This window comes from Lepisosteus oculatus, chromosome 2 (genome assembly GCF_040954835.1).
Source record: "Lepisosteus oculatus isolate fLepOcu1 chromosome 2, fLepOcu1.hap2, whole genome shotgun sequence".
Lineage (NCBI taxonomy): Eukaryota > Metazoa > Chordata > Actinopteri > Semionotiformes > Lepisosteidae > Lepisosteus > Lepisosteus oculatus.
In genome coordinates, this window is record NC_090697.1 from 75,878,862 (window position 1) to 75,901,075 (window position 22,214).

At 54.1% G+C, this 22,214-nt stretch overlaps 1 protein-coding gene and 1 long non-coding RNA gene across 6 annotated transcripts in view; one reads left to right on the forward strand and one right to left on the reverse strand.

Moving 5' to 3' along the window:
* The first annotated feature begins 249 nt into the window (after positions 1 to 249).
* On the forward strand, positions 250 to 21,350 carry srpk3 (SRSF protein kinase 3). Of its 2 annotated transcripts, XM_069184035.1 has the most exons (17): positions 250 to 404; positions 791 to 899; positions 2,910 to 3,190; positions 4,064 to 4,172; positions 5,155 to 5,242; positions 5,400 to 5,487; positions 5,604 to 5,710; positions 5,806 to 5,971; positions 6,942 to 6,967; positions 10,665 to 10,721; positions 13,939 to 14,152; positions 15,575 to 15,853; positions 16,050 to 16,147; positions 16,255 to 16,362; positions 18,852 to 18,921; positions 19,055 to 19,147; positions 20,376 to 21,350. In XM_069184035.1, the coding sequence occupies exons 1-17, from the start codon at positions 389 to 391 to the stop codon at positions 20,558 to 20,560; spliced, it is 2,094 nt and encodes a 697-aa protein (XP_069040136.1). In that variant the 5' UTR covers positions 250 to 388; the 3' UTR covers positions 20,561 to 21,350. The 2 variants fall into 2 exon arrangements, with proteins under 2 accessions (XP_069040136.1, XP_069040142.1); XM_069184041.1 differs by lacking the exon at positions 10,665 to 10,721.
* Positions 15,949 to 22,214, reverse strand: part of LOC138225106 (uncharacterized) — a 34,850-nt gene continuing 28,584 nt past the window's right edge. For all 4 annotated transcript variants that reach the window (XR_011183686.1, XR_011183687.1, XR_011183684.1 and 1 more), the window contains one exon: positions 15,949 to 16,355. This is a non-coding gene — a long non-coding RNA (uncharacterized lncRNA). The remainder of the gene's footprint in view (positions 16,356 to 22,214) is intronic.

Here is a 22,214-nt window from a genome sequence, read left to right on the forward strand (position 1 = left end):
GAAAGGTGCGGCGCTCCGGTGAGAAGCCGAGGAACCGCAGGGGCGCTGCGCGGTGCAACACGTCATCACGGGCAGTCATGCTCCTGAGTGGCACAAGGTGTTAGCGACGCAGCCTGGTTGCGATTCTTAAATTACAGGGGAAAAAAAAAATAAATTATGCAATTCACGACTCCCCTCCCTCTCCCCCCAAAAAAACAAAAACAAATTGCATTGATTTTTTTTTAACTAAAATACCAGCCGTCGCGCTCGGGGAGGCCCGATAGGTGCAGCATGTGTGGCGTCCGAGCGCGCAGCGCGGCCGGAGCCCCCGGCGGTGACCAGCACCCCCAGCGCGCCTGCGCCGCCGCCGCCGCACTCAGCCAGTGAGCGAGCGGGGACAGCGGCCGGCATGATCTCCGCGGACGGTGAGCGAGAGTTACTCGACACGATCAAACGCGTGGAAATAAAAACATTCAGGGGGGGAAAAAAGGAAAAAACCCCGAAGGCGGACGGGCGCCTCCTCGCTCGCCGGGCCGGCGGTCGCGCAAAGACGGCGGAGGAGGTTCAGTCCGTCACGCAGCGCGGACAGGAGCGAACTGGAGTCGCGCAGGAACGATTCTTTCCCAGTTTAGGGTGCTGTTGTTATTACTTCGATATCGCTGCTCTTCTAGTCCCGCGAAACTTAGTGCGCCTAGTTCACCCGTCCTCTCGTCGTGTTATTGATTTCACATCTCTGGCTTCATTTCTAACCCGGTTTTGTCTTTTTTTTTTAATACATTTTTTCCGCTCTCCCTCTGCATTCGGACCCCAGTTGCTACAAACGGCACCGCCACCCCGCACCACGGCCACGGCAGGAAGCACAAGCGGAGAGGAAAGAAGGAGCGGAGCGGCACCGGGGAGCTCTCCGGTCTCCAGCCCGAGTAAGTGGCTCCGTCTGCCGGCGCGGCGCCGCGGCGTGGGTCGGCGTGAGAGGGGCCGAGGCCTTGGGTCGGTGACAGAGTGCTAAAAATATTTAGGGGGCGGCCGACACCCTGAGGGACTCGTGCCCGCTGTGGGCACGGGCTCCGTCCCCCCTGTTTGGACCGGCGCTCCCCCGAGCCGCGGCGACGCGCAGGGGACAGAAATAGCGGCCGTCGGGGAAGCAGAGACCGGGAGGAAAAACACGCAAAAAGTGCGGTGCGTGCGGGTTTCGGGGTCTGGGAGCCTTCGGAGTGGCGGGCACAGGCGCTGTCGCCCCGCGTCCTAAATGAATGAGCAGGTGGCATCTGGCGTGACAGGCGTTTGGAGAGGAGTCGGTGACAACAAACGCGTTGTTGTTGTTGTTGTTTTTTTCTCCTCGCCGCCTCTGACGGCTTTCTTAATGAAAATAATAGATGGATTAGTTTCCAATCCCGGCTCCCGGGGTCTGGGGCCACAGCTGCCCGTGCTAATTATAAGTCCTTCGTGTGAGAGTGTGTCACTGCACACCGACACTGGTGTTTCTCTTGCTGTGTTGTGGGACAGCTAACTCGGGCGAGCCGCTCTCTGTGAGTGAGAGGGGACTGAAGCCGGCCGCCGGCCTGCTGCCTGTTGTGTGTCTCTGGTGTAGAGAAGGAGGACCGGGAGGGAATGTCATCCGTGCAGGAGCTGCTCTTGGAGCTGGCCTGCTCTCTCTCTTTCTCCCCCTGTCTCCTTCACCCTTTCCCTGCCTTCCTCTCACTCTACAGCTGCTGGAGGCTGGGGGAGGGAGGGAGGGGTCTATATTTATCCCCGGTGATCGGTGAGTCAGAGGGGGCTCAGTGTGGAGAGGAGAGTGAGGTCAGCCTGTATATTAACACCCGGCCGCCGTCTCTGACGCGCGCGGGCTGGCCTGGAAAGAACACACACACACACACACCGGGCTGTATACACTGGAGTGGCCCATACACAACACGAGGCACAAAACAGAGCAGGCACCAACACAGCAGGGCCCAGTCCTGCTTGGACTGGCGGGTTAGGGTGGGATAAAGGCAGGCGCTCTGGTGGAGTCCCCATGAGGTGCAGGAGCTGCAGGGAAATATCCGCTCTCAGGAGTGTTGGCTCTTACTGTTGCGGAGTGGTCCGCTGCCAGTCGGACCAGTGAGACAGCAGCCGGAGAGTTTCGAAACTCAGAACACGAGAGACTTCTTTACGCACAGAGTAGTGGGGGTCTGGAACAAGCTGCGCAGCCAAGATGAAGAGCCGTTGAAGCCGGAATCTTGGTTTCTTCCAAGAAGCCGCTGGATAAGATGCTGGGATCCGTGAGCCACTGACTACTAGATGGGCCAGCAGGTGGAACAGTCTCATGTTCGTAACGTTTCTCATGTTCTCATACAGAGCTGGTTCTGTTCTGGTGTGGTTCTGGTTAGTTCCACGTGTTTGAACCAGGTGGGCTATTTCTCCAGGAGAGGCTCCTGAGTGCCTTTTATCTTGCAATATAAAAACCAGGTGCAGATGACACCACTGCACGTCCACATGGGTACTGATGCAAAACGGCAACCGCTGCTGGTCACTAGATACCTGGGACCTTGCACTTAGCAATGATTGGTGGAAAAACAATCAGTTTGGTGTCTTCAGAGGCGCAGTGATCGGCATCGCTGCCTCAAAGCACTGGGGCCTAGGATTCAGTCTCCTGTCTGTGTGGAGTCTGCATGTTCTCCCTATGTTGGTGTGGGTTTCCTCCAGGTGCTCTGGTTTCCTCCGATAGTGCAAAAGCATACTGGTGTGTTAATTGGCTTCTGGGAAAGTTGGCCTGGTGTGAGTGTGTGTCTGCGCGTGTCCCTGCAGTGATGACCCTGTACTAGATGCAGCGGTCAGGGAAAAGCTGGAGTTCGGTGTCTTTCCCGTTTGTTTTCCAGAACGATGAAGAAGTCTTTAACAGATATGTTCGTCCTGACTTTGCTGTTGAAGAGGTCTTTCCTATTTTTCCTCAGGCTGCAGAGCCCTGGCTCCGAGGAGCTGCATCTCGACTTTCCCATCCCCCAGCCTGTGACGTCTCCCCAGATAGCCCCCACACCCCCGCCTGTTGCCCCAGAACCCCCCCCTGCTCCTCCCACCCCTCCCACACCCCCTGCTCCACAGACCCCGCCCCCTGCTCCACAGACCCCGCCCCCTCCACTACTAACCCCACCCCCTCGGGATTTCACCCCGCCCCCGGCCGAGCTCCTCGGATCAGATGACGAAGAGCAGGAAGACCCCTCTGACTACTGCAAAGGTACTGTATGGCCCCCCTGTCCGCCATGAGCAGGGATACAGCCTTGTTGTCGCTGGTCAAAGACATTGACTCAGCCTCAGCTAAAAATAGCGAGTTTCACAGCTGAGTCACGGTACCAGTGAGCAAGACGACAAAGACAGAATTAACCCCAGGGCTGGAGTGACCACAGTCCCTCACGAGACAACGGGGGGGCCTTTGTTGAAGGAGGAGCACCTGTTCGGCTCCCTGTCGCTTGGCATGCGCAGGGAGTAATGTGCTGTTTTCTGTGCCGCATCTCCATTTTCCGTAGCACCAGTGTGGAAAAATGCCGTCTTTCCTCAGCTAAAACCAAGCACAGCGGAAAACGGATTTGGAGGAAAATGTCCAAAGTTCATGTCTTCTATGCCAGAGGTCACGATGGATAACTCGGGGAGATCCCAGCCTGTGACCTCTCCCAGCGAGGCGGGCTGCAGTGAGCAGCTCAGGGCGCTGGGTCCAGCTGTAGACAGCAGCGGTGCCAGAGACCCTGTTAGCACAGAGATAGGTGTCCTCAGGGGGCTCACCAGGAAGCCGTTCTGTTTTCATCACGTTAAGCGTTTGCTGTGGCTAATGGAACAAAAAAAAAATATGGAGCAGGTTAGAACAGCGTCAGATTTGGTGCTGACCTGAAAAACTGCAAAAAGTTTTTTTTTTTTTTACAGGTGTCTGTGGTGAAATGTGCTGTTTTCTGATGTTTCCAGTACGTCTTTGTGCAATAATCTGTCTGTTAATTACACCCAGACATGATTGTGTGGAAGCGATGGACACAGTTGGAAACTTTCTGCTAAGAGACCAGATGTTTCCTGTTGGCCCTGCAGGGGGCGCTCTTCTGACTGGGCTGTGCTGTGTTGTTAGGGGGATACTATCCTGTGAAGATTGGGGACCTCTTCAATGGCCGGTACCATGTGGTCAGGAAGTTGGGGTGGGGCCACTTCTCCACCGTCTGGCTCTGCTGGGACTTACAGTGAGTCTGTCAGAGTGTGTGTGTCGGTGTCGATCACTCCTCGTCCTCTCTGTCAGAGTGTGTGTGTCGGTGTCGATCACTCCTCGTCCTCTCTGTCAGAGTGTGTGTGTCGGTGTCGATCACTCCTCGTCCTCTTTGTCAGAGTGTGTGTGTCCGTGTCGATCACTCCTCATCCTCTCTGTCAGAGTGCGGCGTTGTCCATGTTCTTTTTATCTATCATTCTCTCCAGGGGAACCCGTCTCTCCCAGTCTCTGCCCTCCTTTCCTGTCTGTCTGTGGTCTTCATTTCTCTCCCTTCACCCCAATCAGTTGATCTGTCATTCAGTCATTTACAGTAGCGATGTCTGCAGCAGTTTGCTTTATAGGCCTGTGTACTAGAGGTAAACGGTGTCACCAGGTTAACTTTACAGCAGTTGACCATATAACAACAGTCAAGCATGAGGTCACGAAGCAGAGGAAAACTCCAAGTGGGACAAGAGAAACCTCTGGGGGTCCCAGGCCTGATGGCTGCCCTCCACTAGGTGGCGTGTTTGTGGGTTATTTATAATAGATCATGAACAACTTCTTTAGAGTTGGGGTCGGGCTCCTGCTGTCCTGGGTCTGTCCTCAGGGCTGTGCCATTGAGGCAGCTGAGCTCTCCTGGTTCTGCTGTCTTGGGTCCAGCGGTCCAGGTTCTGGTGTCGCAGGCTGTCAGGACATGCTCGCTCAGCGTCTGAATCCAGAACCCGGATCTGTTCGGGCAGTGGGAAGGTAAAAGTTGGGAAAGCATGTTCCAGTAACTGGGTTTAAGGTGAATGACATTTTACCACCCTCTTGACTGTTGGCAGCCTGATGAGATTATAGGTTAAGAAAAGCAGAGACTAAAGGAGAAGGTCCTGAGGTTTGATTATTGGGCTGTTCTGGGAGGTCATTCCACAGGCTCTTCTGCCAGCGGTATCGCCCGTCCAGTACGTCTCTCAGTGTCCGTCGGTCTCTTTCCCCAGGAGGAAGCGGTTCGTGGCCCTGAAGGTGGTGAAGAGCGCTCAGCACTACACCGAGACGGCGCTGGACGAGATCAAGCTGCTGAAATGTGTGAGTGCGCCTTCGTCACCCCCTCTGCCTCCTTCCATCGCGCCCTCTCCTCTTCCTCACTCCTCGTCTGCATTTCGCCTGCTGTCGGGTCTTCCTTTTAATCTCATTCTCACCTCCTCCCTCTCGCCCTCTGCCTCTCGCTCTGCTGCCCTGTCAGGTTCGGGACAGCGACCCTGCCGACCCCAAGCGGGAGACCATTGTCCAGCTCATTGACGACTTCAAGATCTCAGGCGTTAACGGCGTGCGTATCCTTTGCACTGAAGCCTTCCTCGTTGAGCTTCTCTTTCTCTTCCTACCTCTCTCTCCCTCTCTCTCTCTGCTCTGAGCGCACTGTGTCCTTGACCTTTGACCCCGCTCCCAGATGTGTGCATGGTTCTGGAGGTGCTGGGGCACCAGCTCCTGAAGTGGATCATCAAGTCCAACTACATGGGTCTTCCCCTGCCCTGTGTCAAGAGCATCCTCAGACAGGTACAGCTTTCACTGCGGGGTAGCCCTCGGACCTGCTGCCCTTGACTGCTCTCTCTCGCGCCTGTCCCCTCCTCACCTCTGTCCGTCTCTCCCAGGTCCTCCAGGGCCTGGACTACTTGCACACCAAGTGCAAGATCATCCACACGGACATCAAGCCGGAGAACATCCTGATGTGCGTGGACGACGTGTACATCCGCCGGCTGGCTGCCGAGGCGACCGTGTGGCAGCAGTCCGGCGCGCCCCCGCCCTCCGGCTCCTCTGGTAACAGGCAGCGCAGCAGCGCAGCGATGGCGGTAGTGTGAGTGTGAGTGTGAGTGTGAGTGTGAGTGTGAGTGTGAGTGTGAGTGTGAGTGTGAGTGTGAGTGTGAGTGTGAGTGTGCAGTGATGGTGATGGTGATGGCGATTGTGTGAGTGTGCAGTGATGGTGATGGTGATGGCGATTGTGTGAGTGTGCAGTGATGGTGATGGTGATGGCGATTGTGTGAGTGTGCAGTGATGGTGATGGTGATGGCGATTGTGTGAGTGTGCAGTGATGGCGATGGCGATGGCGATTGTGTGAGTGTGCAGTGATGGTGATGGCGATTGTGTGAGTGTGAGTGTGCAGTGATGGTGATGGCGATTGTGTGAGTGTGAGTGTGCAGTGATGGTGATGGCGATTGTGTGAGTGTGAGTGTGCAGTGATGGTGATGGCGATTGTGTGAGTGTGAGTGTGCAGTGATGGTGATGGCGGTTGTGTGAGTGTGAGTGTGCAGTGATGGTGATGGCGATTGTGAGTGTGAGTGTGCAGTGATGGTGATGGCGGTTGCGCCTGTGCGTGTATGAGCGGTGATGGCGGTTGCGCGCACGCGTGTGTTTGTGTGCGTTGATGGCGATGGCGGTTGTGCGTGTGCGTGTGCGCGCGCGGTGATGGCGACGGCGGTTGCGTGCGTGTGCTGTCGTGTTTGCAGAGCGTGAAGCCGGGGGCAGGTTCTCCTGCAGGGGAGCTCTGCGCTGTGTGGTGAAGAGTGCTGTGACACAGCGCCTCTCGGCTCTTCGCTGTGACGTTGCTCTGATCAGCCTGCTCTTCCTCTCCGTCTTTCGCTTCTAACTTTCGGCTTTTTCTTTTCTTTTCTTTCCCTCCGTCTGGTTTCCTCTCTCGCCCTCCTCCCCTCCATTTCTTCGGCCTCCCGCCCCTGTCCTGTCCTCCTGTCCTCCCCGCCCTCCTCTTCCTCACTTCCTGCTGTTGCTCCAGTCAGCACCGCCCCCCGGGAGAAGCAGGTACGTCTGTCGCCATCGTGTGTTTCCGGGGGGGGTGTGTGTGTGTGTGTGTGTGCGTGTGTGTGAGTGAGGGAGGGCGGAACCCCGAAAGAAAAGCAAAAAAAAATCGCAAACCGGAAATGATCGGATCAGAGCCTCCTGCACGTGGTCCTGCCGAGCCCAGTGCCGAGTTCTGCTTTTCCGCCCCGCTGAGGCTGGAGTTGCCAGCTGGTCCCAGGTCAACTGGACGGTTTGAAATAGGCTCTTTTTTTTTCCTTGTAAATCCCTGGTCTGGATTGGCCAGGTGTGTTTGTTATGCTACAAGCCCTACTGCTACATATCCGGGAGAGCGAGGAAGTGCAGGGAGACTCCTCCGGTCGGCTCTCCTCTGAGCCACTCGTCTCTTAACACCTCTCTGAGCTCGGGCACCGTCCCGAACTCGGGTTCGGCGCGGTCCGGGCTGCAGGCAGGCGGACTCCCTCCCAGACAGCCCCGCGAGCCTGAAAACACCTGGGAGGCTGCAGGGGGTGCTGTGTCACCCCACCTGGACAAGTGAGCCCACCCCTCCCTGCCCTAGGGGGCGCTCATCTGCTTGTGCGCCACCCTCTGGGGAGTCCCGGACGCAGTCGGTTACTGACGGATCCAGGGCTCGAACCCGCAATCGCTGGGATCGGTGGACACCTGCACTGACTGAGCCACTTGGCTTTTAAACTGAAACATGAGCAGCTGAGCAGCAGGAGGCCTCGTCAGCCAGAGCTGATCAGCACTCTGGACGTCCTGCAGGGGAACCTGTGTGAATCAGGACACGGACTCACAGGCAGAGTCCCGATGCTGCCACACAGTGCTGCGCTAATAAGTTCATGCAAAAAGGCTAAAATCTGAAAGGCTGCTTTTATTACGTATGACAGCAGGCTGCTTAGGTTACAGCTGTTCTGATGCTCTGAGGTGAAAACCAGTCTCGTCTCAATGTGAGTAGTTCATTCCGTCCCAGCTGAGCTCCCGTGTTGTTTAATTGAACTATTAATTGGTTTTAGCTCCAGCTTTTACTCTGCTGGAGGTGTGAGGTTCATTATAAAATTCATTTGACATTTTTAACTTTGTTGGAACAGAAAACCTTCTGGTTAATTGATCTGTAGATCATATAAAGAGGTCAATTAAGTGAGAGCCAAAAAACCAGCAGAGGCAATGGTCACTGGCACCAGGGTGCCCCCTGCTGGACACAGGTCCACTGCGCAGCAGCCAGATACTCCAGCCTGTCTTGGTTACTGTCACAGGCTCGTCCACCAACTCTCCTGGACAGTCCCAGTCCCGCAGGTCTTGCAGTTCACCAAAAAATCATCTCGTTACAAAGACTTGGAACATTTTAGCTGTAATCACTTCAGAATGCTAGTGAGTAATCAGTTTAGAAATAAGCTGAAGCGGTAACTGACAGACCAAAGTGGACCAGATTCTCCTCGATTGAGCACCTTACTTGCTCAGTGACTTCATGAACTATCTCGCTTCAATAACAGTGAAGTGTGCCCAGTCTTCCCAGTGCTGAGAAACGCTAAAGCATATAAGTGAAAACAACATGGAAGTGCTTTTAAAACATGGTTTTAAAGTGACCTCTGAAGTATAAATAGATTAGGGCTCTCCTGGACCAGGGCTGGAGGCACCTCTAGTTGCAGATTTATTTTGGGTCCCTGTCTTGTTGTTTCGAACCACTAGGAGGAGCAGTTGTAGAGACAGTGCAGTACGTTAAACGAGTTGATGTTTCAGTGGACATGTGGAAGAGCTCTAATCAGAGTTGTCCATCCTGGATGTGCACCTGGATGCTTCCCAGATCCTCTCATTAGTCCTGAGAGGGCTGGAGAGTTTCATCCTGACCCTGAGTCTCTGACTTGATTGAGCAATTGGATCCGCTGGATGTTGGTACGTTTTTCTGCGGCAAGATCTGGGAGGAATCTGTCGATGGGACAGAGGTGCTTGTGGCCAGGTGACTGGATGACGAGAGCGGCTCAGGCAGTGAGGGGATTGGGATGAGACGGAATCCCAGAACAGCCTGCAGCACCTCTGGGGTGTTGAGGTCCGCGGGAAGCCGTGGTTTGGGTTGGGCACCCCAGCCCGTCGCCTCTGGGCCTCCAGCAGTGGCTAACAGAGCACAGGACTCCCTCGAGTCGCCAGTCCCCCCCGAACCCCTTCCCATATCCCTCCTGTCAGTAATCCCTGCCGCTCGGCAGTCGCACCCGGAGCTGCGGTTCGGAGCCGGGAATGTGAGACAGGTGAACCTCCCCTCTGCAATCAAGTCGGGCGTAACTTCCGAACCCTGGCCTTCCTCTCCGCGTGTGAAGTTCTTGATCTTATTGACAGGCGTCACTAGACGTCCTGTGAGCCACAGGAAGTCATTTCTTTTAGTGTTGCTGATCTAGCCCTTGCAAATCCCGGACGGGAACAGGTTTGCCAGGTTGGAAGTCTTGACCTGAAGACGGTAGGCCTGTAGGTGACGATGAGGAGCAGCCCTGGCTGACAGTAGTTGTGGTTTGGGGCAGCTGATTCACTGCTAATGAAAACCACTCGGGCACACTGGCCTTAACTGGGCCACACTGAGGTAGGGTGCAGTCAGTGTGGAGGAGCCTTGATTCTCCAGTTCCATAAAGGGACCAGCGTAATACCTTATCGCCCGAGTGTTTTCAAGAGACAGCTGTTCCCCTGTAGGGGGCGTGTCCAGCTCAGTCTCTGGAGGGCTGAGTCAGCCTTACAGGATTAATTATTGCTACACCAGGACGTAGGCACTGTTTTTAAAGATCGGCCTTCTTCATAAACAGGTGCTTGACTCGAGGTCCCACAGCTGTGCAAGGCTTTGGGGGTTAGTAGTATTAAGCGTGTTCCTGTTAATCGTGTCATTGGAAATCGTTAAGTCAGGCAGAGGCTCCTGATCCCGAAGTCCTGACATCCCGCTGACCTGTGTCACTCACAGCCAAGCGCTCAGTTCTGCAGCTGAGCCCTTAATTGACTCAGCAATAGGATTAATTAGAACTGTTCGGATGTTTTCAGCTCAGTTTCCCAGCCAGTGATCTGTTCTGTCGGTTGAGCCCAAGTGACTGACTCGCTGCAGAGTTGGAACACAAGGCTCTAGGGGTGCAAACTGTTCAGGAGTGGAGTGGACAGTGCTGCAGATGGTACTGGCCACGGAAGGAGTGGACATTGTAGGAATTGGTGTGGAGGAGTGGACAATGTAGTCATGATACAGCCCAGGGGAGGACTGGACAGTGTAGTGATTGTAAAGGCCAGGGGAGGAGTGGACAGTGTAGTGATGATGCAGTGGACAGTGTAGTGATGATGCAGGCCAGGTGAGGAGTGGACAGCGTGGCAGATGGTACAGCCCAGGAGAGGACTGGACAGTCTAGTGATGATACAGTGGACGGTGCAGCAGACGGTTCAGGCCAGGGCATGAGTGGACAGTGTGTGGGCTGGGGGGAGGAGTGGACAGTCCAGTGCAGATCAGTGTCCACGCAGAGCACTAGAAGACCAGGCAGGTCCTCTGTGCATCACGCCCTCTCCCTCCCTGGTGTAACCAGCTTCATTTCCACCCATTCTGCTCATTCTTCCTTTTCTCCTCTCCTAACCTTTCCAGTCCTCCTTCTTCCTCATTGTTTTTTCTCTTTTTTTTTCCCCTCTCTCTGCCTGTGCTGCTGTTCCACCCCTCCCCCGTGTGCCTGCTGTGTGTGCTCTGTCCCAGAGCGAGCTCTGCTGGCTGGAGAAGCTGGCCGTAATGGCCAGATCTCTCAGCCTGTGGGTAAGACTGGCCTTGGCATTGTGGGGGTGTGTGCTGCCTGCCCTGCCAGGTGGGGGCGCTCTTTTGCTTGGACAGTTGAGAGGGGATGGGGGGGGGGGATAGTATCCGATCAGCACATGTTAAAATGTTTGCATCTGCAGTGGTTTGTGGTACAGGAATGAGAATCTTCCCAGAGCATCGTTCCTGGGGAAAAAAAAAACGTCTATTTAGTTATTCGTAGGCAGTACCTCTTTTGTGACATACCAATACTTTGCTTCAAGTTGCTACTGCAATTGGTGTTGGTGGACCAGTAGGTGGCGCTCTTCCCAATTCATTTCCTTGGAATGGTGGCCAGGGAACCCCTCCTGGTGTGAGTGTGTGCATGTCTGTGTGTGCCCCGTGTTGGACTGGCGTCCCGTCCAGGGGGTACCCTGCCTTGATCCTGTTGCTTGCTGGGACAGTCTCCGGCTCCCCTGCGACTCTAATAATAATTCTGACTGTGGGAGCAGGCAGTTTAAGTTGGGGTTGTTCACTCTACCTTGTCCATTTCCCCCTTGGACGTTGTGGGGGGGGGGCACTTTGAAATAATGTCTGAATTCCTGTCATTCAGATTGAAGCTATTTTACTGTTGAGGCTTTTTTTATGGAACATTCACTGATAAAATATGTGGATGGACAGGGTCTGTTACAGTGAAGTTGAATCAGTTAAAAGGTGTGGCATTAACAGAGTTCGGAGTGCAGGAATATAGCAGTAACAGTGTGGAACCACCAGAGGCTGTTATTCTGTCCGCTGTCGCACTGGGGATTGTAAAGCCTCTTTCAGCACAGGCTGAGCTCCCAGTTGTACTGACCTGCTGCTGCCAGTGGTACACAGTCACAGGAGCTAGGAGGCCCCTCCTCCCACACCACTCCTGTGGAAATGGATCCCGGAATGAGCAGTCCGGATCCTGGAGGCCTGGTGCGCCTCCAGGTTTTCATTCCAACTGGGCTCTTAACGAGTTGAGTACTGGCTTGATGGGACTAGTTCACCAGATTCTGCCGGTGATTTAGGCGCTGCTGCTAAGAGACCTAAAAACCTTGCAGACACCCTGACTGGCTCTCCAGGACCAGGACAACTGTGCTTGGTCAACAGCTGCGTCTCCGATCTGATTCCTATGATTGGTTTCGCCCAGTCTTCCTTTAATCCAGATTTTCCTCTGTATGTTGAGATTCTGTGTGTTCTTGTATAAACACGCAGCATTGTCTCCGAGTGTCTCCATGGAGATCAGTCGCTGATCACATGTGTACGGTACCTCTCCTAGTCCTGACCTCTGTGTTAACTCTGACCCCTGACCCCAACTCGTAGCTCTGGCTGTGACCCTTGCCCTTTAGCTTCTGACTAAAGGGTGTATTATTGTGGCAGAGTGAAAATGACTCAGTATTGGTAAATGTTTTGTGCAGTATTTTAACATATTACCCATTTTGTGCAAAGCAGCAGAGTCCGGCCCTGGTTCTGGATAGCTACAGGCCCCCTGCACGCTTCTTTGTGTTTATTGAAACCTGCCCAGCTAATCAGCTAACTCAGTAATTGAGCTTATTTAGTCATAGTGAGCATGAGCCTTGGCTGATGCAGGCGGGACTGCCAGGGTCCCAGTGGCAGTGTGGACATCCCATGTAGTGTGACTGTTTATTTGTCCCATGATGTCTCTTTGTCCTGACTTTGGCCAAACCAGCTTTTCTCTGGGATGAAGTCCATCCCTGATCCCATTCAGAGCCCTTTTAACTCCAGTTTCTACCCAGAGATGTCCAACGTCATTGTTTTCAGTGGGAAAGAGATGTAGTGTACGATAATCTTAGGGGATATTTTAGATACTTTTGGTTAAGACGGATAAGAAATGCCCTACTGTGTGCTGTGAGGTCAATGAACAGGCTGTGTTACACTGGGTTTTCGGGAACACCCGTTGGGTGCTTCTAGCATTGTAATGGGAGGCATGTTGGAAAACGAACTCTGAAAAATGTGGAAAGCAGCCCAGGAGCTTTTCCAGCGAAGAAGTGACGACGCCTCACAGTGTGGAAGAGTGTGTTTCTGTTTGGGTTTTGCTGGTGGGAGTTCGTCTCCAGAGTAAAGTTTGCATTTTAATTGTCTCTCAGGAGTGTTGCTTTGTCTCCCTGAATGAATTAGAGGCAACCGGCATGTCCTTTTTGTGAAAGAAATGGCTAAATCCCCTTCCTTTAAGTTAGGCAGTCAATTTCTCAGACTGGTTATTAAATCTTGGTAAAAAAATAAATTAATTGATGGTATAGAAAAAAAACGTACTAATTTCGAATTAAACACAAAATCTTGAGCTTTGTGAAAGTCCTGTAAGTCGACATGTTGTCGCAACCTCACATTAAAGTTCCCACGAATTGTGATGTGAAGTGGCCCTTCCTGCTCGGAAGTCACCATGATGACTGATGTACTGTGATGCACAGGTTGTGCAGCAGACATTTCACCACAGAAATGTTCCACATGAACTGCATGCAGAGTTAACAAACCTCTCGAAATCGAAAACAATGTTTCTGGATTAAAAGAGATTTATTCACAAGCTTGCTTGTGTACAATGTCATAGGGCCGCACACAATACCAGACGTTTTGTTGCCTAGTCTTAAATCGCAGAACGTGGTACTGCGCACACCTGGAAATGTAGTCTATTTTGTTATGTAAATTGGAGGTTTTACTGGTTACTGTGTACATTTTACTTTTATTGCAGTTTGAAATGCGCTCATCAGTGTCGATTCTAACTCCAAAATTTGAAAATAGCATTGCAGCTCCCCTTTAATGCACAAAGATACTTGGAGAATGTCTGAACTACGGTGGGATAGAATGAATAGGTTTTCCTACTGGAAGGGGGACTGTTGGCTAACTTTATATTACCCTTAAGTACCCTTTGAAAGTAGTGAATAACTGTTTAAACCTGCTGGGATTGAGAGACTGGATTACAGTAAGGAGTGGAACCAAGACTGTAGACTGGTATTGAGAAAGACTGCATTCAGGGAAAGGAGGGGCTGGATACAGAGAATGGATCTGAGACTGTAAGCTGGCATTGAGGCTGGATATAGGGAATGGAGCTGAGACTAAACTGGGCTTGAGAGAGACTGGATACAGAGAATGAGTGTGGAGAAACAGACATGCTCACATACTGCCCCTGAGACGCTGCTGTACAGTGCTGCTCCTGCGCTGACCTTTGCCCTCTGACCCTCTGACCCCACGCTGTGTGCAGACAGGGAAGGTGTCCAAGAACAAGAAGAAGAAGATGAAGAGGAAGGAGAAGAGGCAGCAGCGGCTGCTGGAGGAGAGGCTGCAGGACCTGGCCAGGATGGAGGAGCTCAACCCCCCCACAGACCCCGCCGCCCCCCCAGGGCCTGTCTGCTCCCCCTGGAGACAGAGCCTGCTGCTGGAGGACAGGGGGGACCCCCACAGCCGCCCCCAGCACTGTGAGTGGCCAGGCTGGGCTGTGCGGCCTAGCGCACAGGGGGCTGTCTGCTGTCTGCGCATCGCAAGGGACAGCAAAGTGTGTGTGTGTGTGGCCTCTGTATCTGTGTGTGTAAATGGCTTGTGCCTGTTTGTGTGTGTCTGTGTGTGTGCATGGCGCATGTGTGTGGAGTGTGTGGAGTGTGTGGAGTGTGTGGAGTGTGTGGAGTGTGTGGAGTGTGTGGAGTGTGTGGAGTGTGTGGAGTGTGTGGAGTGTGTGGAGTGTGTGGAGTGTGTGGAGTGTGTGTCTGTGTGTCTGTGTGTCTGTGTGTCTGTGTGTCTGTGTGTCTGTGTGTCTGTGTGTCTGTGTGTCTGTGTGTCTGTGTGTCTGTGTGTCTGTGTGTCTGTGTGTCTGTGTGCAGCAGTAGCAGCCTGAGACACTGAGCAGTGTATTTGGAGAACGCAAGGGCCTTCTGCTCTCCCTGCTGCAAACAGTCCATGTGCTGCACAGCACCGTCAGTGTGGTCACTGAGTGTGGAGCTGTAAACTGTGCTGGTAAAGTTTTCTTTCTTCCCTCTATGGGATGTAAATACTGTAACCTTTGCAGCACCAAAGGTCTTCTATATTACACGCACATAAGTTACAGTTTGCTCCAGAACCCTGCAACTCAACTCTCTTCTCTACCTCGTCTGCTTTTATTCTCTTAAAGTGCCAGAATCTTACTTCCAGTTCTAAATGGAATCTAACCCTAACCAGTTTAGGCTAGTTTTGCAGTTGCTAGCGTCCTCCAAATAAGGAGTTGTTTTTCAGCTACTCAGAGCTGTTCTTCCTGTTGTCTTATGACCTCCCCTTGACCCTCCTTGTCTAGAATTAATAGAATTTCTTTTACATTGCATGTTTCATTCATTAAACATTTATTAAAAATAGTCAAAAAGATCATAACTGTAATAAAATTCTTCATGTGTGCAGATAAATATAAGTATGCATATTAACATTTTGATTTCAAGTAGCTCTGTGCACTTGTTTCTTGTCATTCAGTTTCTACAGTTTCTGTTCTAGTTCATGGCAAGTAACGAATATGTACAAAATAAGTCTTCAAAATTTTTCACCCCCACAACTGCATTGCTCTCCATGTAAACTTTGCCTTATGTACTTGTACAGTTAGGATCTTGAATTATTTAGATAAAAAAAGGATTTCCTTTGATTGAGTGATTTGAAACATGATTTGTTTGCACCTTAGTTGAATTGTGGAGACTGTTGAGAAGCATTCTTATATATTTTCTGTCCCATTCAGCTTCAGGGCAGTGCTAATGTGTTACTGGACACTGTCCACTTACTGAATTTGTAAATGACTCTGTCTCCCTTGCCTCTTCTCTCCCTGTATGTCTCTCACCTCTCCGTCATGCTCTCTTGCTCCATCCCTCTTTCCCCTTCCCTCTCCGCAGTGGTGCAGAACAGCAGCAGTGGGACCACCTGCCTGGTCAATGGTGGTTGCCATACCAATGGGAGGGTGGACGTGGGTGTGGCCTGCAGCCCCTCCAGCCCCGCCTCCTCCTCCTCCTGGTTGGAGGGCTGCAATGGCCACACCCTGAGGATGGGCGGGGCCCGGTTCACCAGCCCGGACTCGGCTCTGTCGGGCTCCGTCTTCTCCCCGACCTCGGACTCGGCGCTGTCCGGATACTCCACGGAGAGAGACTGCCGCAGCCACCTGCTGTCCCCACACAGTGAGTCGCTCGGTCTGACTGTGGCCACGTCAGCTGATCTGGCAGGTCCAGTGTTTGCCTTTGCATCCTCAGGAATTCAATACGAATGTTCCAGACTTTGATAAATGGTGGTTTATTTTTTTTTTACAATGCTGTACTTGCTAGTATTATGAGTGGATTTCTCTGGTGACCCCGTCTCTCTCCCCCGCTCTGTCAGTGTTCAGTGCTGCTGATTTCCTGGTGAACCCCCTGGAGCCCCAGAACGCAGATAAAATCCAAATCAAGATCGCAGACCTGGGCAACGCCTGCTGGGTGGTAAGAGACACACAGGCTTCTTCGTCGCCCTGTACCCTGACTCTTCCTCCTCACCTGCTCACCTGTACCCTGAACTCGCTCTTTTTGTGTCTCACGCTCTGTCCCAGCACAAGCACTTCACAGAAGACATCCAGACCCGGCAGTACCGCTCTCTGGAGGTGCTGATCGGCGCGGGGTACGGCACTCCAGCGGACATGTGGAGCACTGCCTGCATGGTGAGATGAGCAGAGAGAGGGGACAGGGGGTCAGTGGAGAGAGTAAGAGAGAGGGGACAGAGGGTCAGTGGAGAGAGAGTAAGAGAGAGGGGACAGGGGGTCAGTGGAGAGAGAGTAAGAGAGAGAGAGAGGGGACGGGGGGTCAGTGGAGAGAGAGCAGAGAGAGAGAGGGGACGGGGGGTCAGTGGAGAGAGAGCAGAGAGAGGGGACGGGGGGTCAGTGGAGAGAGAGCAGAGAGAGGGGACGGGGGGTCAGTGGAGAGAGAGCAGAGAGAGGGGACGGGGGGTCAGTGGAGAGAGAGTAAGAGAGAGGGGACGGGGGGTCAGTGGAGAGAGAGTAAGAGAGAGGGGACAGGGGGTCAGTGGAGAGAGAGCAGAAAGAGGGGACGGGGGGGGTCAGTGGAGAGAGAGTAAGAGAGGGGACGGGGGGTCAGTGGAGAGAGAGTAAGAGAGAGGGGACAGGGGGTCAGTGGAGAGAGGGGACGGGGGGTCAGTGGAGAGAGAGTAAGAGAGAGGGGACAGGGGGTCAGTGGAGAGAGAGTAAGAGAGAGGGGACAGGGGGTCAGTGGAGAGAGAGTAAGAGAGGGGACGGGGGGTCAGTGGAGAGAGAGTAAGAGAGAGGGGACAGGGGGTCAGTGGAGAGAGAGCAGAAAGAGGGGACGGGGGGTCAGTGGAGAGAGAGTAAGAGAGGGGACGGGGGGTCAGTGGAGAGAGAGTAAGAGAGAGGGGACGGGGTCAGTGGAGAGAGAGTAAGAGAGAGGGGACGGGGGGTCAGTGGAGAGAGAGCAGAGAGAGGGGACAGGGGGTCAGTGGAGAGAGAGCAGAAAGAGGGGACGGGGGGGGTCAGTGGAGAGAGAGTAAGAGAGGGGACGGGGGGTCAGTGGAGAGAGAGCAGAAAGAGGGGACGGGGGGTCAGTGGAGAGAGAGTAAGAGAGAGGGGACGGGGGGTCAGTGGAGAGAGAGCAGAGAGAGGGGACAGGGGGTCAGTGGAGAGAGAGCAGAAAGAGGGGACGGGGGGGGGTCAGTGGAGAGAGAGTAAGAGAGAGGGGACAGGGGGTCAGTGGAGAGAGAGCAGAAAGAGGGGACGGGGGGTCAGTGGAGAGAGTAAGAGAGAGGGGACGGGGGGTCAGTGGAGAGAGAGCAGAGAGAGGGGACAGGGGGTCAGTGGAGAGAGAGCAGAAAGAGGGGACGGGGGGTCAGTGGAGAGAGAGTAAGAGAGAGGGGACAGGGGGTCAGTGGAGAGAGAGTAAGAGAGAGGGGACAGGGGGTCAGTGGAGAGAGAGTAAGAGAGGGGACGGGGGGTCAGTGGAGAGAGAGTAAGAGAGAGGGGACAGGGGGTCAGTGGAGAGAGAGTAAGAGAGGGGACGGGGGGTCAGTGGAGAGAGAGCAGAGAGAGGGGACAGGGGGTCAGTGGAGAGAGAGCAGAAAGAGGGGACGGGGGGGGTCAGTGGAGAGAGAGTAAGAGAGGGGACGGGGGGTCAGTGGAGAGAGAGTAAGAGAGAGGGGACAGGGGGTCAGTGGAGAGAGAGTAAGAGAGAGGGGACAGGGGGTCAGTGGAGAGAGAGCAGAAAGAGGGGACGGGGGGGGTCAGTGGAGAGAGAGTAAGAGAGGGGACGGGGGGTCAGTGGAGAGAGAGCAGAGAGAGGGGACAGGGGGTCAGTGGAGAGAGAGAGGGGACAGGGGACAGGGGGTCAGTGGAGAGAGCAGAGAGAAGATTGATTGAAATGATGGAGGAGAAGAATATAAAACAAAAGGAATGTGTAGAAGAGGATAAAGGAAGAAGGGAAACCATACTGCATAAACCCAGGCTACAGATTTACAGAACTACAGAATTCAGCTATATCGCAGTTTTGACAGCAGCCATATCACCCTGCACCTCACAGCTGGCAACCCACTGGAGCTCAGCAGGTGTGGGCCTGGCCAGTACCTGGATGGGAAGGCTAAAGTGGCTGAACCAGCAGGGGGCGCTCACCCTACCGCCTGTGTGGGTCTTAATGCCCCAGTATAGTGACGGAAAAGGTATACTGTAAAAATGCACCATCCTTCAGCTGAGACATAAAACTATAGTCCTGACTCTTTGTGGTAACTAAAAATCCCGGCGCGTTTCTCGAAAAGAGTAGGGGTGTTACCCTGGAGTCCTGGTGAAATTTCCCCCTGTCCTTTACACATCATGGCCTCCTGATAACGCCCCTCTCTGAACGGGCTTCATCCCTCTGCTCTCCTCCCCACTGAGAGCTGGTGTGTGGGGGGAGTACTGGTGCATCACCCAGGTGGGGCTGCACACTGGTGGGGGTGGAGGGGATCCAGTAAAGCGCTTTGGGTGGAGTGTCCAGAAAAGCGCTATAGAAGTATAAAGACTATTCAGTGATGAAAGAAAATGAGTGTAAGAAGTGTCTGGTTTGAGTTCACTGATGAACTGTTTGTTGACCAATGTGTATTGCTCCAGCGTGCGGTCTCTGGGAGTGTTGACTCTTGTGGGTTGTGTCGCAGGCGTTTGAGCTGGCCACAGGCGACTACCTGTTCGAGCCGCACTCCGGAGAGGACTACACCCGCGATGAAGGTCAGGCTACCACGAGGCTCTGGGTCTCTGTGTCTTTTCTCCTTCCCTGGCCGTGTTCCTGCCTTGCCTTGCTGTTGTGGTTGTCAGTGTTGTGTAACGTGTTGTAATATCTGTGTGTGTGTGTCTCGCCCAGATCACATCGCCCACATCATCGAGCTGCTGGGGCCCATCCCCCCCCACTTCGCCCTGTCGGGACGGTACTCCCGGGAATACTTCAACCGCAGAGGTAACACACTGAGCACCCACACGCCACGCCCTCGCACTGCCCCGACCCACACGCCACACCCTCGCACTGCCCCCACCCACACGCCACACCCCCGCACTGCCCCCACCCACACACCACACCCTCGCACTGCCCCCACCCACACGCCACACCCTCGCACTGCCCCCACCCACACGCCACACCCTCACACTGCCCCCACCCACACGCCACACCCTCGCACTGCCCCCACCCACACACCACACCCTCACACTGCACCCACCCACACACCACACCCTCACACTGCCCCCACCCACACGCCACACCCTCACACTGCCCCCACCCACACACCACACCCTCGCACTGCCCCCACCCACACACCACACCCTCACACTGCACCCACCCACACACCACACCCTCACACTGCCCCCACCCACACGCCACACCCTCACACTGCTCTCACCCACACACCACACCCTCGCACTGCCCCCACCCACACACCACACCCTCGCACTGCCCCCACCCACACACCACACCCTCGCACTGCCCCCACCCACACACCACACCCTCGCACTGCTCTCACTCCACACCCTCACACTGCCCCCACCAACACGCCACACCCTCGCACTGCCCCCACCCACACGCCACACCCTCGCACTGCCCCCACCCACACGCCACACCCTCACACTGCCCCCACCCACACACCACACCCTCACACTGCCCCCACCCACACACCACACCCTCACACTGCTCTCACTCTCACACACCCTCGCACTGCCCCCACCCACACACCACACCCTCGCACTGCCCCCACCCACACGCCACACCCTCGTACTGCACCCACCCACACACCACACTCTCACACACCACACCCTCACACTGCCCCCACATACACACCACACCCTCACACTGCCCCCACCCACACACCACACCCTCACACTGCCCCCACCCACACACCACACCCTCACACTGCCCCCACCCACACACCACACCCTCACACTGCCCCCACCCACACACCACACCCTCACACTGCTCTCACTCTCACACACCCTCGCACTGCCCCCACCCACACACCACACCCTCGTACTGCACCCACCCACACGCCACACCCTCACACTGCCCCCACCCACACGCCACACCCTCACACTGCCCCCACCCACACGCCACACCCTCACACTGCACACTGCATTGGCAAAAAAACAGTGCGGACTGAATCTGAGAGTGAAGCTGTGTTGTTGTGTGGCGCCCCCTGCAGGTGAGCTCAGGCACATCTCGAACCTGAAGCCGTGGGCCTTGTATGAAGTGCTGCTGGAGAAGTACGAGTGGCCACTGGAGCAGGCTGCCCAGTTCAGTGACTTCCTCCTCACCATGCTGGAGTACATCCCTGAGAGGAGGGCAACAGCTGCACAGTGCCTTCAGCATCCCTGGCTGAACTCCTGAGCACTGTCCCAACCCTGGAGCAGCCCCTGAGCACTGTCCCCTCTCAATACACTAGCTCTTGAATTTAGCCCTACGGTCCCAATGTGAGTGTTGGTGACCTCTCTGGGGTGGATTTATACTCATACAACTCCTCTGTTGCTTAAGGCAGTTTGTTCTGAGCTCTGAGCACAACACAATGAGTACAGTCCCACCCCTGCAGTTAAATCACTCCCCATGTCCAGGCTTACCCCTCCCTCTCTTGGCCAGCACCCCCACTTCCAGTTTCCTTCTGCCCGGACAGCGGGGTTCAGGAGTAAATGCACAGGCAGGCCCAGCTCCCCCTGTCTGCACCCACACAGCACTGCTCCTCACCAGTGTGCTCAGCTGCAGTAGGGAAGGCACATCGCTGGGTGTGATTTGTCACTTTATTTCACTGGCAGTCGAGGAGTGAAGGAAGGCAAGTTTGGCTAGCACAAGCGTTTTCCCAAGATTAACCCTTTGTTAAAATAATCTGAAGTTATTTTTATGGAGATGTATTGCTCAGTTTGTCTTTGAACCTGTTTTTTCTGTAATGATTTTATTTGGGCTTTTTCGTTCTTCTATCCCAGAACCTTAACAAGAGCTTGTTTTCAGTGCCTTGAAGAAGAACAGTTTGGGGGGGAAAGGAGCAAAGTTTTGCTTTAGCACAAAAAATGGGTTTTTCAGAGCCCGTATTAATTGTATTTTCTGTAAAGAAAAGTTAATCCTTGCAAAAAAGAAACCAAGCGAAGTAGAAGTGAAGCTGAAATAAAGATGCCATGTTTTTGGTAAATGTCTCGGCTGGGCTGTGTTCTGGGGTCGTGCTGATGTGAAAATCAGGCTGCAGTGAGGGGGACAGCAGACCTGCTCCCCCAAGGCCAGTCTCCTCTCCTCCTCTGAGTTCAAGATCCATACTTGAGTCATTCATCCACCTGCGAGTAGAACTCAGCTCATCCTTGTTCCTCTTTGCAGGCTGAAGGGGGGACTGAGAGCTCAGAGCTCCTCTCTGGTGCACAGAGCAAACTGGCCCAGCCAGCATGTCTTCAGCAGGGCTGGATCTCCCTGCAAATAACCTCCAAACATGTAGACTCCACACAGCCTGGTGCTCTGCAGCTGTGTTCTAACCCTGCTGAATTGTGAATGCTGGAGGGAGGGATGAAATAGACAAACCGGCACTGAAACAGGAAATCTGACTGAGACGGGCCGTGGGTCCTGCTGCGAGCTGTACAGGACAGATCAATGTTGGTGTTTTCACTGGACAAACACTAAGGACCCAGGGGAGCTGGAGTCTATTCCAGCAAGCAATGGGCTCAAGGCAGGGTAACCCTGGACAGGATGCCAGGCCATTGCAGGACACTCTTACACCAGGGCTGTTTAACCTACAGTACCAGCGTGTCTGTGGACTGTGGGAGGAAACGGGAGCATCCAGAGAAAACCCACACAGACACATGGAGACCATGCAAACTCCACACCGATAGACCCCAGTGACTGAACCCAGGGCCCCAGCGCTGTGAGGCTGCAGTGCTCAGCTGCACACCACACCCTTCATTAATGGCAATTTCAGGTGTATGTTTCTGGGATTCGAGCAGAGTGTTGGCATGAATGCTGGGGAGCGGTTTTCTAATACTGTACTGATGGTGTACTACCTGCGCAGGTA